The sequence below is a fragment of the Micromys minutus genome (assembly GCF_963924665.1).
Source record: "Micromys minutus genome assembly, chromosome: 24".
In the NCBI taxonomy this organism is placed as follows: Eukaryota; Metazoa; Chordata; class Mammalia; order Rodentia; family Muridae; genus Micromys; species Micromys minutus.
Window position 1 is genome coordinate 28,407,405 of NC_137959.1, and position 21,450 is coordinate 28,428,854.

Here is a 21,450-nt window from a genome sequence, read left to right on the forward strand (position 1 = left end):
TGTCTCAGGGGCGGGGCCTGGGAAGGAAATGGAATCCACTTCCGTCCAGAATCGGACGATTTTGTTCTATACCGGAAGTGCATGGGCTGCCGATGTGGTGTCTACTGACTGCAGTTCCAGTTACTCGCCCTTGTTTCCGTGGCTGAGTATTGCTTCGCACAATGGCGGTAAGAGGCAAGGTGGGGTCCGCACCGGCAAAGTTTTCCCGGTGTTGGGAAAGTGAAAACAGAAGGACGCGAAGGCATAAGGCACTGGGCCAGAGACGGACGCCGTCCAGTGGACAGTGCTAGAGCAAATGGGATGCGGGGAGAGTGAGTGGCAGTTCAGGATTATACCAGAACTAGTGTTGGAGGCGAGGGCGGGGGTTGGGGAGCAGTTGCCAGTTCAGATCTAAACTCCTACCCGAGTCTGGAGAAGGGACGCCATTAAGTATCGCTGGAGTTCTCTCGGAGAGGTCCTCAACCCAAAGCTGAACCTTACCAGTAAAGCCAAAGAAGATACTAACGTAATTTGAATTGTTAGTTTTGAATTTTGGGGTGAGCATTAGGCGATCATAACTGGGGGTACAGTAAAGATGGTGTCCTAACTATAATAGGAAGATGGACTAGAGGAGTGGTAGGTATCTAGGGTTGTTAGGTTTGACAAAGCATGATAAGGATGCAGATAAAGCTCCCCAGGTAACCAGGCCGGTACGGGGAGTGAGGATGATTAAGGCAAAAAATCTCTGACAGCATCTCATTATCCCTCTGCAGCCCAAAGGCAAAGTGGGTACAAGAGGGAAGAAGCAGATATTTGAAGAGAACAAAGAAACTCTCAAGTTTTACCTTCGGATCATACTGGGAGCCAATGTGAGTAGCCAGCTTCATGTTTTCTCTGCCCTCTCATTCCTATCTGATTAGGAGTAATGTAAATGACAGCCAAGGCTCCAAAAGAGAATGTTATAAAGAAACAGTCATAAGCTTGTAATTCTTGCACTCAGAAGGCTCAGGCAGGAAGATGGGCAGTTTGAAGTTAGCTTTGGGCTACAAAGAAATACTATCTCAAAAGAAAAAGAAAAAAGGGGGGGATGGGGGTAATTAGTGAAGCCTGTAGTCTGTAACTGTATTTCTAGCTATTTGGAAGACTGAGGTCAGAGTGTTCAGGGGTAACCAGATCAACACAGCAAGACTGAAGTCTGAAGGAAAGGGACCTGAGAGCAGAAGGTGTAGCTCACTGGTAGAGCCCTGGGCTAGGCTCTACCAGTATCACCAGCAAACATGTCTCTCTCCCCCAACATCCCCCCAAAGTATACAGGGGCTGAGTGGTGAAGAGCACTTGTTGCTCTTACAGGGTACCTCAGTTCCATTCCCAGTGCCCTCTTGTGACCTCTGTGGCGCCAGGCACAGGGTTGGACACATGGTGCACATACATACATTGCAGGCAAAGCACTCATACAAATAAAATGTATTTTAAAACATTTTTTTTAAAGTAGCCAAGCCCAGAGGAAATATGAACTAGAAGTAAAACATGAAGAAATGAAAGGGAAACAAAGCAAAAACAAAACAACAAAAAGTCCCAGCTGATTTTAACTAACTCAGTTGTTATGCCGAGACCATACTAAGTTTATGCATGTTATACTAGGGCTTCTTTACCTGGACAGATGTGGGTGTAAAGAGTTGTCTGACTCAGAAAGCAGAGGTCTACCACCACCTAGTTTCTTCCTCCTAGTCTGGCCCAGTTCTTGGTCAGAGTTGAGGAATGCCCGTAACTTGGGGGTAGCTTTCAGCCCCAGCCTGATCCTGGTTTTGCTTACAGGCCATCTACTGCCTTGTGACCTTGATTTTCTTCTATTCATCTGCCTCATTCTGGGCCTGGGTAAGTATCCCCGTCCTGGAAAAGGAGTGTGCACAGGGGGTCAGTGGCTAGCCTGTGATATTCTTACTCTTGTTCCTCAGATGGCCCTGGGCTTTAGCCTGGCAGTGTATGGGGCTAGCTATCACTCTATGAGCTCGATGGCTCGGGCGTCCTTCTCTGAGGATGGGTCCTTGATGGATGGTGGCATGGACCTCAACATGGAGCAGGGCATGGCAGAGTGAGTGTCCCCCATCGCCAGCTCAGGTGAGCGGCCCCAGGGCTGGGGCGCTGGGGCCCACACAGCCCAAGACTCGCAACTACTTTCAACCTAAGCAGTATGGAAGGGGCTCACCTAGTGTCGATGTACTATCCTTGGCAGCCTTCCCTTTATCCACAGGCACCTCAAGGATGTGATCCTACTGACAGCCATTGTTCAGGTGCTCAGCTGTTTCTCCCTCTACATCTGGTCCTTCTGGCTTCTGGTACGTAGGCTGCAGGGTTGGGCCTCCTGAGGGAACTTCTCCATTTCTTGCCAATCTTTGCAAGTAGCTTCAAATTATCTTTTCTCTCCTAGGCTCCAGGCCGGGCCCTTTACCTCTTGTGGGTAAACGTGCTGGGCCCCTGGTTCACAGCAGACAGTGGAGCCCCAACACCAGAGCTCAATGAAAAACGACAACGCCGACAGGAGCGGCGGCAGATGAAAAGGTTATAGCGTCCTTAGTGTAGCCATAGGCTGTTGGGCGCTGGTTGGATCTGTTAGGCTGTGTGGCCCCATGCCTGGAGCAGTGAGGGCCTGGTTTAAGGGCCAAAAGCAGCCTGAATTATAGGATTACTAAATAAATAGTTTCAAATGTGGCTAATGGCTATGTGGATGATGATGCACAAAGTAGGAAGAATTTTAATCCCATGATGCTCCTTTCTTGGCTCAGCTAGGCAGAGGTCTTTAAAGAAGAAAAAGGCTCTTGGAGTATCTAAGTAAACTTTTATTTTGTTCCGAATAGGGAACACACATGCAAAATACACGTACTTGTATGTATACACATACACACACACATACACACACACACACACACACACCCTCTAATACTGTTCACAATACTGGTTTCTGGTATTCTTCAAGCTTCTGAAACCAGGGTTTTGCTTGGGGCCCTCTGTATCCAGGTGTGGTAGCACCCTCACACCTCTAGACCAGGAGCTTTGCTTAGTCCCAGTGCCTGCACCAGGTCATCTCCAAGTCCACTCTTCAACGTCCGTCTCACTGCAGGGACAGAGCAGGGTTACAGGGAGCAGGGACTAGGGGGTGTTGGGAAGATAAGGGGAACATTTGGTGGGTTTGTAAGGGGATGCTCACAGGACTTCCGGTTGCCACGAGAGCGCTTCCTCTCCCGAGCAGCTAATGCTCTAGGATTGCTCTTGGTAACTGACTGCACCAGCAGGTCCATTATCTCATCTGATGTGTCACTGGCTAAACCGGAGGCTGCAGTCTCCTCAGAGGGTGCAGCAGAGGGCCCCACTGCTGTGTGTGTGACAGGGGAACTGCTCTGGACCATCCCTAAGGGAGACAGAGGGAGACAGGGAGATCAGGCAAAGGTAGCTTTAGAACACATTCCCCTAGCAGCAGTATAAACCTCACCTCTGCTACGTCGGCTGTGTGTGGCATCTTCCGGCCTGCTGGTAAGCAAACTCTTCATACTGGCATGATTGTCAGCATCACCTCCACCTGGCCCGCTGCCCACAGCCACAGGGACAGACAGGTTACTGGGGGCCTCCCCAGCCACACCGGAGAACTTCTCTGTCTAAACAGGGAAAAAGAAGGGTGGTTAGGAGCAAGGAAATGGAACCATGAGGTGGCAGGCAAGGCCTGAAAGGGACAGGCACCCACCTCAGTAATCATGCGACCCCGAGTCTTGTTGCGCTCACGGTACGTAGCCCGCTTCTGCTGCTGCTGCAGTACCCGTTCCCGACAAGTCCGATACTCAAGGGCAAACTCTCTCAGCGTGTGACAGAACTGCATGATGCGGACGTCCCGTGCTGCCTGTGCAGTGTAGCCCAGGTAAAGCAGGAAGGCGTGGAACCTGGGCAGGTCGGAAAGAGTGGGGGATTGGAGAGTGAGTCTTCCTGGTGTTTAAGGGATGGTGGTGGCAATCCTACCTCACTCTGGCTCTCGGCCCCACCTGTTGCAGACTCGCCGGTGCACTACTCTTAACATGGCTACCCGGCGGGTACACTGGGCCAGGAAGTGGGTGAGGCGAGCACGCAGAGCTGGGGACAGCTCGTGCTTTGCCAAGTTCCGGAGGCTGTCCTCAGCAGCCCGGCTCCGGCACTCCAGCTGCCCTAGGTTCTCAGTCAGCTGCTCAAAGTCCACCTAAAAAGCAAGAGGGTACACAACCTCCCTTTATATGTAAGTCACAGCTTGAGGCCTGAATGCCACATGTTAGCACTGTCATGCCTGTCCTATTAGCTTTTGAAGAGGCCAGGTCTCAGCTGTGCCCCTAGGTCCAGGCTGGGTAGTTTGGGTGACAATATTTGTTCAATGCATCCCTGGGCAACTTAGATCCTGTCTCAGAAAGTAAAAAGTGGGTGGGGGATATAGCTCAGTGATATAGAATGTTTGCTTCCATTGCCTAAGACCCTGGATTCAGGTCCCTGCATCACCAAATAAATGAAGCAAAAAAAAAAAAAAAAAAAAAGAAATCTATAGTCTCTATAGTTTAATACACGAGTCATACCAGTCCAGTTGCTCCAAGCAAAACCAGAAAAGGCTACTTGGAGGAAGTGGCAACTAAATAGGCCCAAAGAACTGAATGGCTGTGGTTAAGCCATTGCAATCCATTGGCCGAGGATGTAGCTCACACATCCATAGCTTCAGTAAACCCTGGCACAGAAGCCCAATTAGGTAAGAGGAGAAGTAGTCATCCCAAGAAGTAGTGCCTTGTATTTCAGCCAGTCTTAGGGGAATCTCTGCTTGGTACTAACCTTGGCACAGCGGGTGAGGGCAGGAATTTCTGAGTAGAGGTCAGAGGAATCAGGTCGGGTCTGGAGCACCAGGGAGCAGAGATGATACAGCAGTGACTGCCGGCGCACTGTGTCCTTTACTTCTGACACCTTCTCCAGGTAGCTCAGCTCAAAGCCACTGCTCTGAAAGGACCCTGACTCAGTCTGGTCCTAGCTGGTTCCAGAGTCTAGACCTCCAGTCCCCAAGTGTTCTCACTTACCTGGGAGCCATTGAGGAAGTTGCCCACAGCCAAAAGGGTAGCCAGAATGCAGCGGAAGGTGGCATTGTGCACCAGCTGTTCCATGCCCACTTTCAAATCAAACAGTGGCTCTGCAATTTCCTGGTGTGAGGGACAAGGAGCCTTCAGACTACATGGTCATTACTCACCTGTTCGCACCACCCTGTCCTACTCTGTGACCCAGGTACCCGCTCCATGCTTTCATAGTCCAGCTTGAAAGCCCAGAGTTGTAGGCGTGCAGCCAGGCCTCCGATGGAAGCAAGAGTCATCAGGAAGTTCTCAGCTGGGCCGAGGGGCACGTCAGGGTTGGCCAGCTGGGCTTCCTCGATCTTCTGCCGTTCTTCCTCCGTGGGCATCATGGTCAGCAGTTTCTGAAGATGCAGCCAACACCCCAGAGGCTTTCAGTACTGACCTGAGGCCTCATTGTCTCTTACCCCTCCCTAGGCCTTCTAGGGGAGCCCCAGGTTTGGGAGAATGCACTACAGAAATGGCAGGCCTATGCCCACCACCAGAAGGAAGTTCTACTGACCAAGGAAAGAGCCAGCATTTCCCTCCTCTCATCTTTAGAGTAGTCCCACCTCAATGCCATCCTTGCTGACAGCAAACTCATCAAAGTTGAGCAGGGCAGCCTTGATGACATGCACAGGTGGCAGGGTGGTTAGGCCAATGTTGATGGCATTGCTGCGTTTGGGGTCCAGCACCACGGTCATTGTCCGGCGGCCCTCACCAGCTTTCTGCAACATTGGGAGAAGAATGGCAGTTTAAGAAGGGGAAGAGGGACTTTACAGATGGCTCAGCAGTTAAGGGCACTGACTGCTCTTCCAGAGGTCCCGAGTTCAATTCCCAGCAACCACAATCTGGAATGAGATCTGATGCCCTCTTCTGGTGGGTCTGATACATAAAATAAGTAACTAAATCTTTAAAAAGGGGGGAGAGGGAAGGAACTAGCTAGGGTAGCACTTTAAGCCTGCATGGCACACACCTTACATCCCAGCAATCAGGATATCTGTGAGTCTAAGGCCAGCCTGGTCTAAAAAGCAAGTTTCAGATAACCAAAGCCACACAAAGAAACCTTGTTTGGGGGAAAGAGGGCCCTCTAAAATTCTCTGAGTGTCCTAATGGACTTATGACTGGAGGGAGATGAGAAATGTAAGGCCTGGTAATGGACTGTTTTCTAATGAGGGTTCTGTTCATTCATAGCCTTAAATGAGTTCCCTTTCCTTGCCATTTCTCCATGTGGGGAATGAGACATTAATAACTCAGCTCCCTGAATTCCCAATTCCTGCCCATCAAGTCCATTTACCTTGGTGGGGAGCACATCCTTGGCTCGAGACTCAAACAGGTGTTCCAGCCGGGCTGTGTCCACCGAGACAGGTTCCAGAGAGGCCCACAGGGTAGGACAAGGCCCAAAACGGCTTCCAGAGCACCCAGGGCCCCCAGTCAGCTTTAGTTCCCGCCAGAAAAGTTTTACTGTCTTCCTTTTGGTGGGGTGCCTTGGGCCATCAAGTGCTGAGTGGGAAAAAGGAGTAGCCAGGGGTGGAGGTGGTGGGCAGGAGCCTATGATGGGTGGAGGAGGTGGGGGTGGAGGTGGTGGGCAGGAGCCTAAGATGGGTGGGGGAGGTGGGGGTGGAGGTGGTGGGCAGGAGCCTAGGATGGGTGGTGGAGGTGGAGGAGGGGGACCCCCAGAAAATGAGGAAGATGGAGAGGACAGGAACAGAGATGCTTTTCCAGCCTCCACAGATTCCACATTCAATATGTCCTGGTCTTCATCCTCCCCTAGATCTGAGAAGTCCAAGTCCCCAATGCAGAGCTTGGGCGCACGAGTAAGAAGCTCCTGGATAGGCTCAGCCTTAGGGCTTGGTGGTGACACTGGTTCCTTGGGCTCTGGCTCAGGACTCCGCTGGGCCCGCAGCAGAATTCGGGAAACAGGGCTCTGAGGTGTTCTGGATGCAGAGGCTGGCTCTGGGGAGTCCCACAGTTCCCTGGCGCCTAGGAAAAGGTAAGTAACTGTCAGCCACATGCCCTCTGCTGGGCAATAAAGCGGCATGACAGTGGAGCTTAGGGGAATGTTGGAGAGATGGACAGCTCAGCAGTTAGAACTGAGTTCAGTTCTAAAACAGTGCTTAGTTATAAGCTTAGTTGTAAGCACCCGTAACTCAAGCTTCAGAGCTCAAAGTGCCCCTTCTCCATGGATACACAAATGAAAGGGGATTTGGTGGTTTGCTTTTTAGTATCTCTTAAAAAACATTTTATGTGCTGGGTGGTGGCGGCACACACCTTTAATCTTAGCACTTGGGGGGCAGAGGCAAGCAGATCTCTTTGAGTTTGAGGCCAGTCTGATCTAAAGAGCAAGTTCTAGGACAGCCAAGGCTACACAGAGAAGTCTTGTCTCAAAAAAAACAAACTTTATGTATATGAGTGTTTTGCCTATGTGTATGTCTATGAACTGCTGCATGCCTAGTGCCCATAGAGGTAATAAGCAATAAAGTTAAAAATAAAAAAGTGGGGATGGAGCTTTGAGTTTGAAAAAGCCAGATGAGGGGTACATGGGAGAGACTGAAAGGAGAAAAGGATATAATTATACTTATTTTAAAAAAAATCTATCAATCGGTAGTGGTTATAAACACTTTTATCCCTTTAATCCCTGCACTTGGGAGGCAGAGGCAGGCAGATCTCTGAGTTTGAGGAGAGCCTGGTTTACAGAGTGAATACCAGGACAGCCACAGCAACACAGAGAAACCCAATCTTGAAAAACAAAAACAATCATTAAGAAGGCAGCATAGGGTTTCCCAAAACTAGAGTTATATAGTTGTGAACTACCACGCGAGTGCTGGGAATCCAATGCAGGTCCTCCTCAAGAGCGACAAGCTCTCTCAGTTGCCAGTTGAGAGCCCTCTCTCTGGTCCCCAGGGTTGGTTTGTTTATCAGTTGGGTTCAGCCTGAGGATCTACCCACCTGATGATCCATCAGTCTCATCCACCGTGGCCCCAGCCAGGGTCTCTGCTCGGCCTTGGGCCAGAGCAGCCTGCTTCTCTGTCTCTGCCGCCGCCACATTCTCCAGGAACCGGGCTCTGAAGAGAGGTACGTGTCAGCGATGGTGTCTGACCCAAGTCTAGCCCAGGGTGGTACACATGCCTTGCTGAGCCACTGGGCATTGCCCTCAGTTGCAAGCACACACAGGCATGGGGGAACAGTCCATGCACTCGGTTTACCTCTGCCAACCCACCAAGGCCTGGACCCACATCCCAGGAGTTACAACCTACTTGGTCTTCTTGGCCAAAATACAGAAGTTCTACCTGACATCTAACTTGAAACCTTGCTAGAATCTATGTCCATTCTCCCGATTCTTAGAGTAAGGGAAGGAGATAGCTGTCCCAACAGGCATAACAGACTTCCTACATGTCTGTCTGCTTTTGAGAGTTACAGTGGAGAAAAGGGCCTGTTAACAGTGCACTCGGTTTGTGCTGAAATATGAAACGATCTATTGCTGTCTTCCCTTCCTCTCTTCTCCTCAATCCCTTTTCTTTTTTTCTTTTCCTTTTTTTTTTTTTTTTTTTTTTTTTTGAGACAGTCTTATGTAGGCCAGACTAACCCAGACCCACTATGTAGCTGAAGATAATCTTGAACTCCTGATCCTCGTCTCCACCCTCAAGTGCTGGAATTACAAGGAGGATGCCACCATACCTGTCAGTTTACTTCCTGACTCTCCTTCAGCTAGAAGTTCCTGTACCACCTCCTCTCCCCACCTCATTTAAATACCTCTCCAAATCATCCACAAGCTCTCTGTCCGAATCCACATCTCTAGTCTGAGCTACTCAGGTATCACTACTGAAGAAGCTCAGGGACCACTTTGATCCCAGGAGACTGTGCCCAGTGGTTAAGCCTTTGGGTTACTAAGGAAGCAAGAGTCTAGAAGAAGGAATTCCTGAAAATCCTTCTAGAGCGGCTACATGAACGGCTGCTGGGCAGGCAATGCTGAAGCCCTCAGCACATGGCAGGCCTGGCAGACTGGTCTCTGTACTTACTCTAACCTGGCCTGCCCAGGAAGGGACTGTGGGACAGGCGGACTCTCAGGGGAGCTGGGTAGGGGGATGAGAGGAAGACATGGTAACTATGGTGCCAGCTCCATTCCAAGTCCCACTTGTTGTCCCTCACCCCCGCCCAGAGCCGGGCAGTCACAATGGTTTCCCATCCACAGTGGTAAGGAGAGAGGGATGGGGTGGCAGGACATGGGGGAAGCAGGAAGCTAGGGTGCAGTGATAACAAAGAGGGCGGTGCACAAAAGGAGGGACAGAAACTGAAGGACAGGAAGTGAAGAGGGAGACATGACAAAAGGCCTAGGCAGGTGAGGTGGAACACTGGAAAGAAATAAAGAGAAGCCACGGGAGGAGGAGGCCCCTTCAGGGCCACTCCCCACCCTTCAGCACTCACTTACCAAATGGGAGCAGTTTGGTGAAGTCTGAAAAGAAAGAGAAAGCACAGCGTTTGGGCAGAGGAGGCCGAGAGTCCGTGGAGGCACGCAAAGTGGAGGGACAGTGGGAGACAGGACTTGGGGTTAATTAAGGCTTGGCCTCCCTACGTACTTGTAGACACTTCTCTCACAGGAACTGTCCACCGAGGGCCCCACAGAAATGGTAGGAAAGAGGTTCACTGAGGTACGATGGCCAGAGGCTGGGCCAGTAGGGCTGAAGGCCGGACTTGTAGGAGGGGTGGAGCCAGTGAAGGAGGTGGAGCTTACTGGTGAGGCAGAGCCTGTGGAACTAGAGGCAGGGCCTGTTAACAGACAGTATCACGCCTGGCAGATTCGCCCCTTCACACAGACCCAGGCATGTACTTACCCAGGTTCTGGGACACGCACAGGACAGCCTCCACCCTCTAGCGATCTTCGGCTCCTTTTGCCCTCCTCTGAGGATGGCTTCCGCCGCTCTCGTCGGCCACCTGCAGCTGCGGCGGCTGCAGCCTCTTCCATGTCTCCATCCTCTAACCGAAGGGCGCTCTAATGGAGGTAATTGGGATGTGAGCAGGCAGCTGAGGCCCAACAAATGGGATGGGTACTTGGGGGCTGCACCCTTTTCCTCCCCGAACACACCTCATAGAGGGTTAGCTGTGTTCGAAGGTCAACATCAGTGCCAGCAGTGCCCAGGAGACGTTGGACCAGAGCTTCCATGCCCTGCTGCTCCAGAGCATCTGTCACATCATAGAAGGAGTCCTGGTCTGGGAGTGCCGCCAGCGTCTGGAAGGAAGGTGGACACGGGAAGCCAAGGCTTGAGGTTGAGGTGTGGGGACGGTGGGCCAAGGGTCCACAGTTGGCGCCAAGTCTCCGTTTCATACCTTGTTAATGAGAGTGACAGTGTACACCAACAGCTCTGGATCAGCTCCGTTCTTCTCCTGCAGGATGGACACCAAGTTGGCCCAGGGAAGAGTACCTGCCACACAGAAAGGGGAGTGATCACGGAGGGTGGGAGCAGCAGGAAACAGGGCTGAGTGGTGGAGAAAGGCAAGAGAGGCTCTGACCAGTGGTGCTGGCTACAGCGTTGACTGCCTGGATGAAGAGCGGCGCATTGTTCTCAGAGTACTCCACAAACACCAGCAGCAGCTTCAGGGCTGTCTTTACCACCAAGCGGGACTGGGAGAGAAGTCAATCCACATGAGTGGGGCTTGGACCAGACTGTTAGTTCCTGGAGGAGGGGGAAGGGCTCCCGGGGCTGGATCCGCAGAGAAGGGTCGACGGAGAAAGACCCTGGTTCTGGGCCTGGGCTTGGAAGTGTAGTTTAGTTTTCTAGGAACCTCGGGCTTACTCTAACCACTTTGCAGAAGGGGAAACTGAGGCTCAGAAGGAACCAAAGTGGAAAGGGTCCGGATGTTTAGATGAAGCCACTTACCAGGCTAGCACAGAGGGTATAAAGCCACTGCACCGTCTCACCGTGGGCTACCACCCCCAGCATCCCATCCACAAAAAGCATCAGCTGGCCCAGGGCTAGAGACACAGAAATGGGAAGAGGTCAGTGGGGGAGGGAGGCATGGGAACAGAAACCCAGGGGAGAGTATGGAGCTGACCTCGGAGGATGTAACTCTGGTAGTTGTGGTCAGCAGCAGCACCCACACGGATCAGGCAACTCAGCCCTTCTGAGTGCACAAATTCGGGCACCAGGTCCTTGTCTTCCTGGAGGCACCATGGGGAAGTTTAAGGGGTCTGGGGCTGGCCACCAACCCTCAGCCCACCTCCGGATCTTACCTGGAATATCTGCTTTAGTGAGAAGAGAGATCGGCGGAGCTCAGGACCACTGGAGCCATACAGCTTTTCTACAAGGGTTAAGTGGTCATAAACAGCCTGAGAGAACACAGCGCCTTCTTCTACTAGCGTTACCAAAAATTCTAGTTTTTAAGCCTGCCTTCTGTTCTGACTCTGGGCTCCATCCTCTATCACCATGACTTGCTATCCAGCTGTGACATCGATCTTGACTCAGAAGGAAAGGACAGGAAAAGGAGAAAGGAAGACACACCAGATCTCCAATCCACCCAACCATAGTCCAGCACAGGCCCGAAAGAAGCTACGTCACCTAGGCTATGTAAGAAAAGAGGAGAACAAGACAGCAGGAGATGCCACACACTTACCCAAGATAGCATTGACCCTCACAGAAAGCTGGGTCCGCAGGATCAATGTAGGCTTCCGCCCTTTGCTAAAAGCAAGCAGCCGTGTTAGTGACTCCTACCCTCAGAGTCCCACCCTCAAAGCAGAGACATCTAAAGACATCTACATGTGAACCCTGGCCCACTCCTTCCCTCCCAACTACTAATCTGGGGTCCAAGTGTTAGCTGAACAGGCGAGTTTTTATAAACACAGGTACTGAGGTATGAGAGTACCCCCACTTCTAGAGACTAGTGGGTACTGGCCCCCTCAACATTGTTCTCTGCATTGGCTTACAGCCCAGGCTACAGACTGTCTCAGCGGCTGGTACCTGAGCTGGAGGCTGGTAGGGAACAGGTTGGAGGCTTGGGCCAGACCTCCTCAAATGGGAAGGGCTCCCTGGCCTCCCTCACCCTTTCAACTCTGACCTGATCTCTTCATAGAAGCCCTCCAGCATCTCCCGCTGTTCTTCTAGGGACAGCTCCGGGTCCAGGTAGTATCCAGAGGGGGACACTTGCAAGGCACAGTCCTCCAGCTGAAAACGAAGAAACACAGGGATCAGGTCCAGCACTGCAGCTCAGAGTGTCAGGTCTGCTTTGTTTTGTGCTGTTAGGAATCAAGCCCGGGACATGTTAAACCTCTGAACTATAGCCCTGGAGGGTTTTGTTTTGTTTTTTTTTTTTTTTTCTTTTTTTGTTGGTTGGATTGTTTTTGCATTAACAAACACAAATAAGGAAGGGACACGGAGGAGAAGAGCAGGAAGTTGCTGCCTTCAAGGAAGTTCACAGCCTTACGAGGTGATAAGCCTCAGCCACAAAAGCACTTGAGCACAGAGAAAGTGTTAAGGGGTTCAATGACGTGAAAACCCAGCTGGGAGTTTCTGCAAGTAAAATAAGACAAGGGAGCAGAGCCATCCAGACTCCTTCATCCCTCCAGGTAAGGATGGGGCTTTCTGTCCTTACCCCAAGTGAGCTACAGTTACAGCCATTCTAGGTGAACTTCAGGTTAACTTCAGATTTTTGCGTCTGATCCGATCAGACACCGGCTCCATCATGGGTTTGTTTCTCATGTTTCACTTCTGTAATCCTGGCTCACTATTGGGCCTTTTTAAAAATGACTTCAAGTGCTAGAGAGATGGTTCAGTGATTAAGAGCACTGGCTGTTCTACCAGAGGACCTGGGTTCAGTTCCCAGCACCACCATGACAGTTTATAACAGTCTGTAACTCCAGCTCCAGGGGACTGACAACTTCTTCTAGGCCCACAGGTGGTAGAAGTACAGTTTGTCTGTACACAGACAAACATGAAGGCCAACACGCCTACTCATTCAAAATAAAAATCTTTTTATTTGTTTGTCTATCAAGAACTGTCTCTGTGCATCCTTGGTCATGAAACTCACTCTGTAGGCCAGGCTGACCTCGAACTCACAGAGATCTGCCTGCCTCTGCCTCCCACGTGCTGAGATTAAAGGTCTGTGCCTCCACTGCCTAAGAATTTTTTTTTTTTTTTTTTTTAAAGAAAACGTTTACAGGGAAACCTGAATGAGGTAACTTCCAGATACTTCAGGGGCAACCTTGTGCCTCTCCTTGACACCCCCCCCCCCATTAGCACACTGCTGATATGTAGAGCTAATCAAAATCTGCATGCCTGCCCACAACCTTGAGTAACCTGTTCTTGAGGTGCTATGTCACAGGATGAAAATGCCTCTGGGGTGAAAGGGGGATCTTCTGGTAGCTGGGCAAGTCACTTCTAACATTTTTCCTGTGTTTTGCTCAGCTCTGCCCTGCTTTGAACCTCACCCAAGGGCTTTCAGCTGTTCTTGGTCCCTGGGTGGAAGGGTGCAGGGAAGTCCAGCTCCTATCCCTTCTTCTGTCTGGTTAGCACCCTTGCTCTTGCCTCAGAGCCTGATCTTTCTCCTTCCTGACAGTTTAGCCTGTGGGGCCCTTAAGTGACCCACCCACCCTCACCCCACCCCCTTGCCTGGGACATGGGACACAGGACAAACACTCCAGCCTGTTCTCTGTCCCACTTCCTGCCTGGCTGCCTGCCCTGCCTTGGGCGCCTTGGGCAGGCCTGACCTCTCTTTCCTTCCAAGGAGCAGAGTCATCTCCTGGGTCTACTGGGGAACAGGTCTCAGAGGAGGCTGCAAGGTTCCAGGGCTAGGTTATCTTGTCAGGGTCAGCTCAACTAAGAGCGGTCTCACATTTCTCCTCATCTCTTCTTACACAGACTCATCAGCCTGCCCCTAAAACCACCCCATTCAAGCCCAGTTACATGGCCCCGGAACTGGTTGAACTAAAGGACCTGAGGACTTTAAATATACTTCTCGCAAGGATTGCCTCCAAATCACACATAGACTAACTCATTCAATGGAAGATCCCTGAACAGAAACTGGTTTTTAGGTCTGCAGGAAGTGCAGGAAACATCTCTGCTGACTTTTCCTTCCAGCCCAGCCAGGGAGACAAGTCAGCCTTGACTCAGAAAACACTAGTAACTGTGGATTCACAACTTCCAAGAGTTCTAAGAGGAGTTACCAAACTGCTCTAAATACCTGACAACATGCTTACCCAAGTGTGTGGGTAGGAACAGCTAAGCACAGACCAAAGCAGCACATGATGTTAGGCCCACCATGTAGTTCTCCCTCAGTCCATGTACCATCCTAAGTAAGTTGAAAATGGTCCTCTAGATTTGGAGCAAGGGCCCAGCCCTGAAGGCTAAGTGGCCCCCACCCCAGGGTCCTCAGATAAATAGGTTTAATTAAGCTTTTGTCCTGGATACAGACGTGGCTTCTCCAACCACTTCACCCATCCAATCCTGCCAAGGGTCCATTCTAGGGAAAGATCTAGAGACAGCATTCAGCCTGGTGCCTTCAAGTCAGTTTCTGCTCTCAGCTGTCTGCCCAGAGTGGAAACAGGAGGTCCGGTGCCAGCATCAGGCCAATAGCAAGGACAGACTTCCTGCCAGCAAGATGGGACTTATCCTTCACACTCTCTGGCCCCTTCCTGGGATGGCCATTCTGAGAGACAGACCTCTGGGACTCTTTTCTCACACCCTGGGGGGTGGGCCAGGCTTGAGCAAGACCTAGTTTCCGATAACAATGCTCTAGGCTGATGACATTACTCTAGACCAGCGCAATATGTGGACCTCTATCTCCATCCTGGTTTTTGTCTTCTTCACGTCTGGCCTCCATCTATGGGTACTTGGCCACCAGCCATGAATCTCCTCAGTGCCCCAGCTTACTTTTCTGGAAGCCCAAACTCCTGTGTACCTGGGTCCTGCAAGAGTAGTCAAGGCTCTTTACCGAGCAACCTCTCAAGCCTGCTTTTTGTTGTTTGGTTAGTCGGTTTGGTGTTTTGAGACAGAGTTATACTATGCAGCACTGGCTGTCTTGAGACTCACTTCATAGACTATGCCCACCTTGAATTCAGAGATCCTCCAGCCTCTGTGCTAGGATTAAAGGCATGCATACAATATACAACCTGGCTCCTCTGTTTGTTTTTATTAAGTAAATAAATTTTATAGGGGTGGGAATCAAGCATTCTTTTTCATGCTAGGCAATTAATTCCCACATCACTGGGCTATATTCTTACGTTATTATTTATTCCTTACTTAAAAAAAATTACTGTCAGGGCTGGAGAGCTGGCTCAATGGTTAAGAGCCCTGACTGTTCTTTCAAAGGTCCTGAGTTCAATTCTCAGCAACCACATGGTGGCTCACAACCATCTGTAATGGGATCTGATGCCCTCTTCTGGTATCAGAGGACAGCTACAGTGTACTCATGTAAATAAAATAAATAAATTTATTAAAAAAAAAATTACTGTCAGGAGTGGTGGTGCATGCCTTTAGTTCCTGCACTCAGGAAGAAAAGGCAGCAGGCCAATCTTTATGTTCAAAACCAGCCTGGTCTACAAAGAGTTCCAGGAGAGTTACTACACAGATAAACCCTGTCTCAAAAACAACAAACCTCTAAAAAACAAACAAAAAAATTGACTTATTTCCGTGTGCGCATTCGCGCATGCGTGTGTACATGCGTGTGTACGTGTGTGTGTGTGTGTGTGTGTGTGTGTGTGTGTAGGAATATGGTTGTGTGCATGGAGAACGGAAGACCAGACCTCTCCTTTTCTACGTCAGTACAGGCGTGGCACCCTTACCTGAGGCGATATTGCTAGCCCCCCTACTGTTTTTTGCTAACAGTGTAATCAGGTAAGAAAGAATAGGCAGGGCGGCTGGGCGGGGAACAAGGAAGATAGAAAGGAGGGTAGAATTCACACTGATGGACTCTTATAATTGGACCACGGAATACAAGACCCTTTGCTCTGAATAGCGAGCTTTCCGGTTATCTGTCTCTAGCTACCCCGTGACCTCATGGCTGAGCTGACAAAGAAACCTGCCTTTGTTAACGCCTCTTCAGTTCTAGATAACAGACTGCCATTTAAAGGGGGGGGGGGATTAAAAAAACCTATAGCCCAGGTTGGTCTAGAACTTGCTATATAAATGAGGCTGAGTCCTAATCTTCCTGCTTCCATCTCCCAAGTGTTGGTTTGGTCTTATAGGAGGTGTGCACACGCACATATAGCCTATCCATACACACACAGCCTGTAACACACATAGTACATAATATGTAATACCATGCCTGGATTACAATGTCTAGTTTTCTTTTTCTGCTCTCACCTCTCCTGCTCCCTTTCCTCTCCTCTTCCTTTCTGGATAGTCTCTTATTGTAAGACTAGCCATATTAGCTTTAAACTCATGACAAGCTTCCTGACTTAGCTATCCAAACGCTGGGATTGTAGGTACAAGCCACCATGCCTCACTTTAGGCTGCCTGGTTCGTTTGCTTTTGCATTTTAACAAGCGAGAAAACCAATGCTCAGAAATACAGTGAATCAGCCAGGTACGGTGGTGCACACCTGTAACTGCAGCACCCAGAGGAGGATCTTCACAAGTTCAAGACAGCCTGATGTATGACATCCATATTGAGTTCTATGCCAGCCAGAAATATATAATCAGACAATCTCAAAAGAACAAAATAGTAGCACGCGTTGGGGGGGGGTGCAGGGGGGCAGCAGCGAGGGAGTGGAGGAGGCGGATCCCTTTGAGTTCCAGGCCACCTAAGGCCTCCACAGTAAGATCCTGCCTCACAAATAAAAACAAAACAAAAACCCAAAACCAAACAAAAGTTAACTGCCACAGGCAAACACAGCCCCGAATGAAACCAGAGTTAACTGACCCATATTTTATGGTGCACAGGTCTTGGAGATGTTCCAGAAAACCTTGACAGAGAAGTGGATAGATGGCTAGGGCCTGCAATATTGTTACTAAATTTCTTGGACTCTGCAAATACCCCAAACTGGTCTTCCCAGTTCTAGTGAGATAACACAAAGTACACTTAAACACATACACACACACACACACACCTGTCTATTTCTGCATGTCTACCACTTCTGGACCTAACCTGTGGGCTCTCACTAGGCTGTAACCCAGCGTCTTTAGCTCAGAAGGACCAACTGATGGAATGTGCAGACTACAGGCAATCTGGGAAACAGCCACTCCTTTCTCCTGTTCCAATTTTCTAGTCTTCCAGAGACTCCTGTTTAGCAGGGGACTAAAGAGCTCAGTTTACCAACAGATAAACTCCACAGGCCTCTTAATCCTTAGGGGGTGGACATGGAGTTAATAGGGTGGGTGTGGCTGTAAAAGTTGCGTGGTGCCTGTCTAGCCTGCATGAAGTCCTGGGTTTTAATCTTCAGCACTGCAAAAACCAAACCAATAAAATCTTTGGGAACTCCTTCAATTAGCATCTATCCCTGCAGGCCAGGTTCACACTTGAAGAGCTCTGAGGGACAAAGTGAGGTGAGAGTCAGGACGAGGGGGGACTCTCTTGTCAAAGAAGCAGTTCAGGTCCCTCTGTCCAGAGCCCAGAAAATGTCAGGGGTATATTCCTTGGCTCTCAGGAAAAACTTCTGAGGCTCTTCCCAGAAGGAAAGATAGGACTGGTAAATTGGAATTAGATTTTAAGACATCAAAGGGTCAATTCTCCCCTGGGGCAGGACAAGTTCTTAAGCTGAAAAAGCCCAAGTATAACTGGGAGAAGACTCCGGAGTTCCCCTAGGGATACTAAGCCTAGCCTATGGTGTTGCCAGGCTTCCCCACCCCCAACCAGAACAGAAGATGAGTCAGAGGCTGTGGCCAGGAGCTTCCTCCTAGACGTAGAGGAAATGAGCAAAGTTTCTCAGACTGGCAAAGTTCTGAATGGCTTAAAAAGGAGCCCCTGGGGGAAACTAGAGTCCACCTGGGTGTGGGATAGGAGCCCCGGGGAGGCTGCAGGATCTGCAGGGATGATAGAATCCAGAATGGGAGGGCAGAGGTCTCTTGATTGTGATCTATCTTCTGCCAGACGGAAGGAAGCAGTGGATAGAGAAAACATATCATCCTATTTCTGCCCAATCACCTACATGTGTGAAGCCTGGGTTTCCAACCCATCTCTCGCTTCTAGAAGGCAAGCAAAGTAGATTTAACTCATGCCTGTGCCTCTGGGGCACCCACTTAGAGGACTAGGAGAGGAACCAGCTGTTGAAATTTCCTGCAAGGAGCCCTGATCTCCTCCCTCAGTTCTCTGATGTCCCTGCCCCTGCCCTATTCTCAGTCCCTCTTCCTCCAGCCTTCTATTTTGAGTCTGTGGTCACAGTTTATATTTGGGACAAGAACATCACAGTGCATCTGACCATTCCTGGCAAAGCTATCAACTCCAGAGAGTTCTGGCTCTAAACAGTGGTAACTCTATGCCCTTCCCAATGCTGGAGGTGGGGGGTGTTTCTCTGTGCAGCAGGTAGGAGATCCTAAAGGTGGTCAGACCAGAAAGTATAGAGCCAGGGTGGGAAGCATATCTTTTATGGAGCTCAGTAGAGTCCTCAGCTAAGGAACAGAGAATAGGGCATAGCACCTGGTTGGGAAGACAGTTTATATCCATTCATATTTCCACATGCACGCACACACTGAACCCAGGGGCCTTGCTGTACAGGCCAAAACCATGAAATGAATTTTCTAAATGAAGAAGAGGTTCTGAATTTCCTTTTTGAACATCCCAAGCCTGCTCTCAATTGTGAAGAGGGGTGCCCTAGAGTGAGAGAAGGGCGTCCTCTCTCTAGCCTTACATATATATGCATTGTGATACTGGGGATCGAAGTCTTGTGCATACTAAGCAAAATGCTACAGTCTCTGCCCTCACGTTATTTCTGGCCAAGGAATTTTCATTGGCATCGAGGATAAGTGGTCTCAGTTCATCACCCCTTTCTCCCTAGTCATGTCTAAAAGAGTTGCACTCAACACCCTTTTCCCTGTGTCTGAATACTAATGCCTGGTGACCTCAGACCTTCCTCCAGACCCCTCTGAACAGAGAGCAGTAGAAGAGCAGACTAAAGCAAAACTCTGGAGGTGGGCAGTATGCTGCATTTTTCCAGCTGTGGTCTTAAAGCTGGGGGTTGGCCTGGACACTGGCCACTCCCCCGGCCAAAATTCCTCGACCCCCTCCTGCCTGCACTTGGAGGCAAGGGCTGGCTGCAACGCAAGGAATGCAGTCTAGGGGCCTGGAGCCTAGGGCACATTCCAGGGGAGACCCTGGGCCTAAGGGCCATGTTTACCCAACCCTGCATCCAATTGAGGCACCCCATCAACTCCCTCCCTTCTCCCTCACTGCTCCCAGCTAACCCACAGGTCAGGAACCCTGGGGGGTGGTAGTGTGTATGCCTCTGGGAGTCCTGGCCCGGAAAAAGCAAGCCGGAAAGGGATGCCTGCAGGGGGTTGGCGGGGGGGGGGCATCGGGAGGGGAGGGGTGGTCCCGCTAGCCATATGGAAAAAAGGCTTTCTGAGCAAAGTCGGCCTAGGAACTAGGGCAGGCCAGCGGTTTAAAATTAGACTGGTCCACCCCCTCCCTTCCAGGCGTAGGCCACCAGCGGCGGGCCTAAGGGACTATGGGGGCGGTGACTCAAAGGGCTTTTCCACCCGTGCATCCTCCCATGAGCGCACGGCCGCTTCCAAGGGACACCTCTCATCCTGGGAGGCAATCCAGTCTTCAACAGCCCTGGAGAGACTGTATTCCAAGGACCCGACCCAGCCTGCAGCCTTGGTCCCCCTCTACAAGTCCTCCGTAAGCCCGCCCCTCTTTGTTGGCCACGCCCCCAGTTTACCTGAAGCAGGTGGAAATCTGTACCTTTCCAACTCCACTTCTCCAATCCGCTACAACCCGGAAGGCTCCCGACCCTCTACCCACTGCAGCATCCCTGGCAAAGAGGCAGCGAGGGGACTCCAAGAACCTCTTCAGGAGGGCCTAACTTTCAAGGGGAGCCTGGGTGGAGCAAATCACAAACTCTCATTTTCCTTCTATACAGTCTTCTCAACTTGAGAGTCTCCCCCTGTAGGCAGAGTATCGTAGACCTTAGGACCCCGGACGGAGATTTTTCCCGAGGCGAGCACCGGCCCGCTAAGGTCTCTCTCCTAGAAGCACTGCCCACCGCCCACCTCAACTTCCGAAGCGCCCCTCACCTTGAGAGGCGCCCCCAGGAGTCGGTGTAGAGCAGGGATCTGCGCACTCAGGGGCAGAGCCCCGTCCAAGCTGCAGGTGGGGGCCCGGCGTGGTTCCGGGAAGTTGGCACAAGCGAAAGGGTCGGTGTCCTCCAGGTACTGCACTCTCACAGTTACCACTGATACTGGGTCCCCATCCCCGCGCTCTTCCTCGCCCGCCATGGCTCTGCCACCGGCTGCCACTGGACGGACGCCTCTGTGTTCCTGCAATGCTGCAACTTCAACTGGACTAACTTTTCTGTTAGGGCCGGGCCGGACGCAGGCTGCTCGAGGGGCGGAGCCAGACGGAGGTAGAGCTAAGGAAGGGGGTGGAGCCAAGGCTGAACGGAGAGCGCGCGCTTCGGGGTTAACCACCGCCAGAGGCGGCGCTTGGGTCAGCCACTCAGGGAGCTGGCGATCCCGTTAGTTCCACGGCTAGGAGGGCGGGAAAACCCGAGCTCCTGCTCCGCCTCAGAGCAGAGGGCGGGGAGACTTTCTTTAGATTTGGTATGGGTGAGGCTGCAGCCCGGCTTTGTAGGGATTTTTAGGGCAGGTTGGGTGTAAATCAATTTGGATAATCTGGATGGCTGGGCCACTCTCAGTTAAGGGACGAGACCGGGCTAATAGCTAGCTTGAAAGATAAGTGAAAGCATTTCTCTCATTTGGGGAAAGCAGTAAGAAGGATCTCTTTCAATTTGGAACAAGAAGTGGAGATAAATTTTTTATTTGAAGGAAGAGGTGGATTCAGTCCCCTTTAGCTGGGGGGAGGGCGGGAAGAGGACGGGTGCTTTTTCTCGAAAAAGAATGGAATGAGTCAGTGTGAGGAGGCAGGTAGCACATGCTCCCTCAGCTTGGGTGATGAATGAAAAGTGGAGACATTCTTTGGTTTGGGGTGAGATGAGTCAAATGCCCCAAGTTGTTCCTAGTTGAAAGGGAGTTCCGTAAGATCCTCTCAGATCCATGGAATAGGCGAACAGTTCCCTGGAGTTTGAAGGAAAGGGAAGGCGGTGCCTCTGGGTTCTGGAGAGAAGAGGAATAGCCTCCTTTGCAGCCTGGGAAGAGCTGGGTCGGTCCCGGCCTTGAGGTTTTTGGGTACGTTGAGGGCACCGTTGTCCATTAAGGCTTTCTGGGTGTGCCCAGTGCGCGTGCGCAGCTGTGGTCTGGGAGTGGGCCGGTAGGGGGTCCCAGGTTTTTTGGAGA

General features: G+C 50.9%; 2 protein-coding genes across 4 annotated transcripts; one reads left to right on the forward strand and one right to left on the reverse strand.

The window, feature by feature from the left end:
• Nucleotides 1-53: 53 nt before the first annotated feature.
• TMEM208 (transmembrane protein 208) lies at nt 54-2,652 on the forward strand. Of its 2 annotated transcripts, none has more exons than XR_013975526.1 (6): nt 54-167; nt 753-848; nt 1,795-1,854; nt 1,935-2,097; nt 2,231-2,315; nt 2,408-2,448. XR_013975526.1 is itself a non-coding variant. In XM_080937169.1 (6 exons), exons 1-6 carry the CDS (start codon nt 162-164, stop codon nt 2,543-2,545), a joined length of 522 nt encoding a protein of 173 aa, XP_080793295.1. In that variant the 5' UTR covers nt 54-161; the 3' UTR covers nt 2,546-2,652. The 2 variants fall into 2 exon arrangements, 1 of the variants encoding a protein (XP_080793295.1); XM_080937169.1 differs by having other exon boundaries at nt 1,935-2,071; nt 2,408-2,652.
• A 149-nt stretch (nt 2,653-2,801) lies between these two features.
• FHOD1 (formin homology 2 domain containing 1) lies at nt 2,802-20,487 on the reverse strand. Of its 2 annotated transcripts, XM_080937167.1 has the most exons (24): nt 20,233-20,487; nt 12,123-12,229; nt 11,682-11,746; nt 11,302-11,369; nt 11,124-11,229; nt 10,949-11,043; nt 10,581-10,692; nt 10,398-10,492; nt 10,156-10,299; nt 9,905-10,062; nt 9,650-9,826; nt 9,502-9,525; nt 9,092-9,145; nt 8,022-8,137; nt 6,370-7,055; nt 5,645-5,800; nt 5,255-5,437; nt 5,049-5,168; nt 4,810-4,971; nt 4,008-4,198; nt 3,716-3,908; nt 3,467-3,629; nt 3,185-3,385; nt 2,802-3,091 (listed from the first exon to the last, which is right to left on the reverse strand). In XM_080937167.1, exons 1-24 carry the CDS (start codon nt 20,431-20,433, stop codon nt 3,009-3,011), a joined length of 3,660 nt encoding a protein of 1,219 aa, XP_080793293.1. In that variant the 5' UTR covers nt 20,434-20,487; the 3' UTR covers nt 2,802-3,008. The 2 variants fall into 2 exon arrangements, with proteins under 2 accessions (XP_080793293.1, XP_080793294.1); XM_080937168.1 differs by lacking the exons at nt 9,092-9,145; nt 9,502-9,525.
• Between the last annotated feature and the right edge of the window lie 963 nt (nt 20,488-21,450).

Bases quoted from the DNA above. Each gene is read 5' to 3' on its own strand.
- FHOD1 (XM_080937167.1), bottom strand. From the start codon at position 20,433: ATGGCGGGCGAGGAAGAGCGCGGGGATGGGGACCCAGTATCAGTGGTA. The intron at 8,138-9,091 runs GTAAGTACAGAG...ACCTCTCTTCAG, and splicing joins CCTGGGCAGGCCAGGTTAGA to AGCCCGGTTCCTGGAGAATG. The intron at 4,972-5,048 runs GTAAGTGAGAAC...GGGTCCTTTCAG, and splicing joins ACTTCCTCAATGGCTCCCAG to AGCAGTGGCTTTGAGCTGAG.
- TMEM208 (XM_080937169.1), top strand. The intron at 2,072-2,230 runs GTGAGTGTCCCC...CTTTATCCACAG, and splicing joins ATGGAGCAGGGCATGGCAGA to GCACCTCAAGGATGTGATCC. The intron at 2,316-2,407 runs GTACGTAGGCTG...TTTCTCTCCTAG, and splicing joins TCTGGTCCTTCTGGCTTCTG to GCTCCAGGCCGGGCCCTTTA.